General features: G+C 42.1%; 1 protein-coding gene across 3 annotated transcripts in view; it reads right to left on the reverse strand.

Annotated features, from left to right (window-relative positions):
* Window positions 1-26: 26 nt before the first annotated feature.
* Window positions 27-8,351, reverse strand: part of LOC143035963 (uncharacterized) — a 25,277-nt gene continuing 16,952 nt past the window's right edge. For all 3 annotated transcript variants that reach the window (XM_076203232.1, XM_076203230.1, XM_076203231.1), the window contains exons 2-6: window positions 6,131-6,303; window positions 5,369-5,477; window positions 3,782-3,886; window positions 2,821-3,059; window positions 27-2,460 (exon numbers count right to left, since the gene is read on the reverse strand). In XM_076203232.1, the coding sequence (XP_076059347.1) occupies window positions 1,992-2,460; window positions 2,821-3,059; window positions 3,782-3,886; window positions 5,369-5,477; window positions 6,131-6,261 (1,053 nt within the window). In that variant the 5' untranslated portion in view covers window positions 6,262-6,303 and the 3' untranslated portion in view covers window positions 27-1,991. The remainder of the gene's footprint in view (window positions 2,461-2,820; window positions 3,060-3,781; window positions 3,887-5,368; window positions 5,478-6,130; window positions 6,304-8,351) is intronic.

Consider the following 8,351-nt stretch of genomic DNA (forward strand, 5'->3'; position numbering starts at 1 on the left):
TAGGGAACAATTATGTAAAAATGACGAATCATGCATATTTTTAATGATACGAGCATAAGATATCTTAATCAAAAGCATCCAAAATAATATACATACGAAAAATATATATACATTTTATTTTGAGTATGTGCACTCCTGTAGTTTACTGAAGTTTGCTTCTTTTTCTCCTGCTGCGAAGTACAAGAATACAAAAAAAAATTTACGATGTTATGCTATATATTTTTAGTTTTGATTATCACCAGTTTGTTTTACCATCTAGCGCTAAAGATTTTTTCACCTCATTCATTAAGACTTTCATTACATTCTGTAATTTGGTCAGAATAGCTCCACATGACTTGATTACTGATGTGAGAACTTTGTGCTGAAAGGATTGTGGGGATATTTACCTAAATTCATTAACTCAATTGCACAGGAAAAGAGCTACGCTCGTGTCCCCTCCATCCTTTTTCTCAATTGATTAAATTTGACTGTGCATTTGTTTGTGTCTTGTGACAAGACTAACACTTCCTCGGAAAAATGATGCAGAAAACTTTCTTAATATCCTTTAGTCAGTCACCTTATGTGTTCCAAAAATGACAAAAGAAATGGCACGTGTTCCCGGTCTCCACCAATCAGTTTTACTTGTATAAAAGGATTGTGGTACTCCCCCAGGTAGGCGTAGCTCCTCCTTGGGGATCGGTGCCATCTGCGTAGAGCTGATGGCCAGGGGTGGTTGCTGCTGATTGGCCCCCAACTCTTGGGGTTGGGGGGTGGTCCCATGGGCTCCTAATCTCAGTGAGACACACCACAACACCCTTCAAATCATACAAAACAAAGCCCTAAAAACAATTACAGGCTGCACAAATACAACACCTACAGACCATTTACACCATGAAACAAAAGTCCTCAAAGTCAAGGACCACCTCGACATGAGAGGCACACAAACACTTGCTGCAGCCACCACAAACACATCACACCCGCTACACTACATAGCAGAACACCCACACACACCAAGAAACATTAAAACTACACCCAAAGACCTTTATTACGCACAGATACTCTCTTCTCTTCCTCCACAACCACCAAATACCAGCCTCCGAAAACATATTCATAATCATATCACTCACCGCTCCATTAACACACTGAAAGACAACACACTGCTGCATGCCAGACCCCCTGATATCCACCCTTCTGAATCCTCTCTCCCACGAAAGGACAGAGTCCACTTGGCCAGACTGCGATGCGGTCACCACCCAGCACTTCTAAGCTACCAGAGGAGGCTGGACGACCGTGTTGTGAACAGCTGCCCAGGATGTAACACTTCACCCCATACCATACAACACATAATGGAAGACTGCATTATACACAATCATGCACACAAACAACACAACATACACTCTATAAAGGATTTGTGGGAAAACCCAGTTTCGGCTGTGGCCTTCCTTGGGGGAGACGGGACTGCTCGGACAGACAGTCTAGGGAACGACAACAACAACAACAACTTGTGTAAAAAGAATAAAACAATATTCCTATTTGTTATTGTTTTTCTTCAAAGATTTTAATTATCACTTAAGAATAAAATAAAGATATGGTGAACTTGATTACCCTTAATAACATTACACAGAGTATACATACATTATTTTATGTGGGGGGAAACTAGTTTATATTAAATTTTTGAGCAGCGTGGAGGTTTTGCGGAACCAATTATATATTTGCGTTAAATGTTTGACTTTTCTCTGCTGAGGAATATAATTACAACAAAGCTTCCATGACAACTCCACTGGAAGTAGAAAGAACCGTTCTTCTGAGAAATTAATCTCGACATATGATACAGCGCATTAAACCAACGAAATCTTTCAGTAATAAATTAATAGATAATAATAACAACAATAATAAATATAAGGTCCATACGGGTGAATCACATCGGATTGGGAATTCTGTTTTACCCTGACAACCTTTATTCTTACGTTTTTATTTAGCGACATCTAGCCAAATCGGCTTGCGTCTCCGTGCTAGCTACGACCTAACACACTCATTCCAACGACCTCGTGATCAAATTGATAACCATTTCTGAGAGCTTGGGCCTGCCAAGCAGTATTATATCTATCCACAGTCGCAATAGCCTCGTATCCTTCCATCACCATCTGCTTGGCGCAGGCCATCCCCATGAAAGAGGCGATGCCCAATCCTCGATGCTCTCTCTCAGTGTGAAGCATTCCGATGGTCCCGTTGTGAGTCACGCTGATCATTGCCACGGGTAAGCCGACGCCGTCTCCTCCTTCTGATGACTGTACCATCTCGCTCGTGTCCTTTAGGCGTGAAGGATCTTCGTGCAGGTAGAACCCAGCTGTGGGTGCAATCTTCGCGATGTCGAGGAAGACTTGAAGAGGCGTGGAGTCCCTGAAGGGCCACATCTGGTGACATTTCGTCATTCCCGCCACGTCCAGTGGACGGACGGTTCCGAGTGTGGATGCACCGAGGCTGTCGGGAGAAAAGAAAACGGAGATCGATAAATTACGACGGAGGATAGGAGCATCCTACTCTCTGTACCCTCAAAGGGAAAATTCCTAAAAATAAAGAAAAGGCATGAGATGGTCTGGGAGGAGTTTTTCCCAATCGAAATCCTAATGTTTGGGTCTTTTAATGTGCGTGGGTGTGGTACACAGAGTTAAAGGGGAGATATAGGCAGTATGTTTGACAGAAGAAAAATGGATGTGTTAGTAGTGGGTGCAAGTAAGTTGAAAGGACAGTCAAGAGTTTTACAATAGTAGAACCTGTGTTAGAATGAGAATTGGAGAGAAATCCGAAGAACAGTAAACAAATACCTATTGATAAACTGACCTTTCCTTCCACTGTAAAATCTCATCATTGTTCATTATGCAAAGATACTTCGTTGTGTCTTCCTGTACCTCTTTGCCAGATCGTGTCTCTAGGACCTCCCTGGCTGCTTCTTTTAGGTAGTACAAAGTGTAACACGATGATACACGTTTGGAAAAGTCAATGATGGAAGTTTTGATGAGATTCTCCTTGAAGAAATCAGAGTCTTCAGGTGTACAGAAAACGCCGAACTCCTCGCGATCCTTAATCCAGGAAAAAAAAAAACGACATTGGAATGTAGCTTAAAAGAACAAACATCCAATAATTAAATTACAGGTACTTCCGTCAGATATTACGTTATATAACGCATACAAGTATTAGATTTTCGTGATAAGGTAATATAAAAGAAGACAGTGAAAAAATAAAAGTGAAAATAAACGTAAACGTGGCTTGTATTATAAGTGTCCAATCTAAAAACATAGTAAATAATTCAAACATTGATGAAAGCCAGTATTTGACGACTTCCTACATACGTCTACTTTCTCCTAATCTGTGCAGTAAATTATAAAAAAAAAAATGGTAAACTTCTCATTCATTTTAATTGAAATCTTTGTAAATAGACTAGCCTGTGGAGTACACTTTGGAGTTTTATTCCCTGTCGTTTTTTAACCCCCTTTAGTCTAGTTCTGTATGGATGAAGAAGATTGGCGAAGATTGGGCTTTTTTTACTCCAACCTCCTATTAATTGGCGGTACTTCTCACTTTCAGAACCTTTTCCGCTGTAAAATCACTGTAGTAAACTATTTTGTTTCCTCAACAGAAATACGTAGGATGTCATTTGACATGCTTGAGGAGAATTATTTCCCCCAAGCACATCAGATTTCTTCCCGAAAGATGCGGGGTGCAAATATACTCCGACAATCGAAGGAAACATAGCCCAGTGTGATAAAGGAATACTGAGGTATGTCGTTTATCATTTGCTAACCTTTATCTTATACAGGACAAGTCGATGTTTGTTTTTGCCGTCTTCGGGAACATATATATCATGATATTCGAGCCCTCGAAGTTTCAGCAATAATATATTATGGATCTGTAAAGAAAGGAAAAACAAAAAACAAAACACGAATGATTAAAATCAGGAACCCAAATATCCTCGACTTCAGGGCCTTCCTGTTCCCTAACCCAATAGTTCTCGACCGGGGGTCATAGGGACCCCCAAGAGAGCCACGACAAGAATTTAGGGATGGGGGTTATGGTCTGCTGTTACAAATTACACATTTCTATGCAATATGAGGAATCTGAATGAAGAACGACTTCCACCACACTGGTCTGCATCAGATTCTCGAGTTTTGTTCCTGACCGGTTTCGCTCTTAGCTTCTTCAGAGGAATGTGGATTAGTGGACTAGTGGACTAGCTAGGTAAGACCACCAGCTCGCGCGGGATCGGTTTTTTGTGGGAGGGGAAGAATGTCGGTAAGAAAATGAAAAGATAGTTGTGTATAAAAGAGTGCTTCTGCCGCCGAGCGATTTTAGGGATATTTATTTCGTGGTGTCGTGGCTTTCGAGGTATCGGCAGGAGACTGGGTTGGAGACTGGGATTAATATGTGGAATGTAACTCTGGGATGAAGCCGGCGGTATACATAGGGAACCAGGTCCACATCCCTCCCTTTCAACCTTTCTCAATCTTTCACGTCTCAATAATCAGCATATTCTACAGTTTACCCAATAAAACAAAATCAACCTGATAATCTGGTAAAACTCCACTTTCTAGTGGTAGAAATCGTTAGCCAAGTCTGGGGAATGGCTTAAAAGTAACAGTCCCTCAGAAAATGGAAAAATTTAGACCACACAGCAGAATCAATTAATACTTCCTTGCAGAAAACTGACAAGAACCCCATAGTAACAGTCTGGTCACATCAGTTACGGACATTAGATCACAAACCCCACTCTGTGAGGTCATTCAACTTATGAACAGGCGCGGATCCAGGAATGTTATTGGGGGGGGGGGGCGAACCGATAACCGATACTTGAAACACGCCGATATTTTAACCCCAAGAATAATGCTGTTGGCTTGGAGATTGGTCCAGAAACCTAAGTCTGTTTTGCTCGTAATTGTATGTAAAATCATATATAATTCACAAATATAATTCAAATCATAAATTCGCACTAAAAAGTGTTTATCCAAGGAGAATCAAACTCGAGATGAGTGAACAATGGTAATAGACCATCACCATTGTTCTTCATACTCGGGGCGTTGGGGGGGTGGGAGCCCGGACCCCCTGCCCCCCCCTTGTATCCGCGCCTGCTTATGAACCCAGATTTTCAGAATAATTAATATTACCACCCAGCTGAAGAAGAGGCAAAAGACATCGAAATTTGCAGATACTGGTACCTAGATGAATATTGGAAACTTCTGTTCCACATCGAACGAGGGAAAAAAAGTCTTCCGCAATTTTGAGCGATCAGCTACACAGTACGTCATCGGCTATAAAAAAGTCCTTTAGATTTAACAAAGGTCCAATTGCTAAAGTCTCTCCATGTGATCCCAAATGTCCCGGATCTAGATCTTACTCTGCTCGAGAGGGGGAAGTGGGCCTTGAGGGAGACGAGGACGTCCTCGAGATCTTCTCGAGCTTCAACCTTGCGAAGAGGTTCCTTCGAGGTTTTGCTCTCTTCGTACCTGGAGAGAGAGAAAGAGAGAAAAGGCAGTTTTAGTTAACACACACATTGTCAAGTCAGGTTTATACTTGGACGTGTAAGTATATTTACGTACTTGTAAGATAGGTAAGGCAAAATTGGGTAAGATAAAGTAGGGTTAGGGAAAAATATGGTAAGTGTAGGGTAAACATGGTAGGAGTAGGATAAATTATAGTAGGATGAGGTAAGATAAGGTAGGGTAGTGTAGTGTAAGATAAGGTAAGATAGGGAAAGATAAGGTAGAGTAGAGTAGGGGTAGGTTATGATAAGGTAGGGGTAGGGAAAGATGTGGAAGGATAGGATAAGGTAGGGTAGGGTAAGATAAGGTAAGGTAAGGTAGGGAAAGATAAGATAGGGTAGGGTGATATAAGGTAGGATAGGGTAAGATAAGGTAGGGAAAGGTTGGGCTGGACTGGGCACCTCCTCCTCCTCCCACCTCCTCCTCCTCCTCCCACCTCCTCCTCCTCCCACCTCCTCCTCCTCCCACCTCCTCCTCCTCCCACCTCCTCCTCCTCCCACCTCCTCCTCCTCCCACCTCCTCCTCCTCCCACCTCTTCCTCTTCCTTCCACCTCCTCCTCCTCCTCTTGACGGCAGTAAGATCAACTAGGTGTTTGATGGAGACGGGACCTACTCACTTCAATGGCGGCGTCACCCCAAGCGGGTCTTGTCTGGTCCATAAATTTCTTCTCCTTTTCTCGCCGAAGTGTTGTCGCAAGCGGCGAGCCGAGTGCATACAACCGAGGTGCCAGCTGCTCTTGGCAAGCATGTCGATTTTATGATTTATCCCTGCGACGAGGATGGACTCAGTCTGAAAGCAGCGATTGGGTGATTAATTGTACTTAGTAAGTTAAGACCCATTTAACACTAGGCAACTAGTGACCGTCATTAGTGGCGGTCACCAGTTGCTTAGTGTGAAAATCTTGGGCAACTGCAAGAAACCAGTGACTGTCACCGAGTTGTGGAATCCTTTCTTATCATATCAAAGGATTACAAAGGATTACAAAGGCGGAGCATGCCGACAGGAGACCTTTTGGTCCATAACTAGGTAGGATGTGAAAAAAATTATAAGTAAAAATTATAATATAAATGATAAATGAAATAGATAAATACTTTCTCACCTCACCTTTCTCACCATACACCAGGTAGGGTTTCCCCTGTCAGTCATGGTACCTCGTGAATGCTCTCCACTCTCCTCTGTCTGCAAACAACTCCGTCTACTCAACGTAGTCTCCCCTCGGGCAGCCACTGCTTCACGTATTCCAGCTTTCCATCGCTTCCGACGGGCCTCTTACCAGCTGGATTCCATTTGTAGTATTTCAACGGTCCTCTATTTTACTTCATTCGCATGACATGCCCATACCATCTTAATTAAGCTCTTTCGATAAAATGTTGTATCGGTTCCACGTCCAACTCTTCCCTGTCATCATTCCTTAGCCTGTCTCTACGTGTCACTCCCTTGATGAGCCTTAGTACTCTCATCTCAGCCGCCTGTGCTTTACTTTTTAATTTTGTTGTCAGCACCCAGCACTCACAACCATATACTAGTAGTGGTCTCAGTATACTCTTATATATAAGTATTTTAACTCTGGTAGATATGTGTTTTTCTTTAAATAGAGGGTACATTAGCCCAACATTTTGTGAAAACTTGGCTATTCGATAGTTTGTTTCAAATTCCATACTGCATTTTTCGTTTATCATCACTCCCAAGTATTTGAAGTTGTCTACCAGCTCCAGTACAGCATCTCCCAATCTCACCTCTATTTCGTCTCTTTGCCTGCTCACCATCATTACCTCAGTTTTTCTCTTGTTAATCTTCATGCCCGCATCTTCTAGTTCAGAATTCCATTTGCTAAGCACTTCTTGTAGTTCCGTGACAGTTCTTGTGACCAATGCCACATCATCAGCATATGCCAAGGTCAGTGCTTCATCCTCCCCTACGTTTATTCTTTTTACAATTCTGTCCATGTATATAATGAACAGGATAGGGGATAGCACCCCTCCTTGCCTCACACCTGAATCCACACTAAACCATTTCTCGGATCCCTGAGACCTAACCGCACTTGAGCAATTTTGGTACATACTTATTATAGCTCTTATCAATGGTGGTGGTACTCTATAAAATGGATCTCTCAGAACCTCCCAAAGTTTAACTCTTGGGACAGTATCAAAGGCTTTCTCTAGATTAATAAAAACTATGTACAAGTCCTTTACCCATTCCCAACTCTTGCCCATTATAATTGTTATTGTTAAAATTAGATCTATCACGCCTCTGTTTGATCTGAAGCCGCACTGACACTCTTCCAATACATCCTCAATTGAGTTTCTTAGTCTCCTTTCCAATATCCTCTCATATACTTTTCCAGTGTGAGAGAGCAAGGAGATTCCGCGATAGTTCTTACATTCACTTCTGTCATCCTTTTTATATATGGGACAGATTATTGCCTTCCCCCATTCCTCAGGTACTTTCCCTTCCTTCCAGACTTGAGGGAATAGTCTGTGAATCCAGTCAATCATATCATCACCTGCAGATAGCAGCTCTGCGGGTAATTCGTCGACGCCTTGGCTTTTTCCTTTTTTTCATCTCTTTCAGTGCCAGTTTTATTTCTTCACGGCTGATACTACTTTCATTTATAGCTTCTTCAGTTGTTATCCCTTCTTCTTCTTCCCCTAATTCCTGAATTTGCGGTTCCTCAGTTGTCCCTAGTAGTTCAGAGAAGTATTCTCGCCATCTTTCGTCTATTTCTTCCTGTTCGGTGAGTAGAACACCTTCTTTGTCTTTTATGGTTCTTGCTGTAGGTTCCTCTCTTTTCCTATAGTTTCTAGCAATGCTGTATATTAGTTTCCTAGTGCCTTGTA

The sequence above is a fragment of the Oratosquilla oratoria genome, chromosome 19 (assembly GCF_046742065.1).
Source record: "Oratosquilla oratoria isolate Oo_2021 chromosome 19, ASM4674206v1, whole genome shotgun sequence".
Classification (NCBI taxonomy): domain Eukaryota; kingdom Metazoa; phylum Arthropoda; class Malacostraca; order Stomatopoda; family Squillidae; genus Oratosquilla; species Oratosquilla oratoria.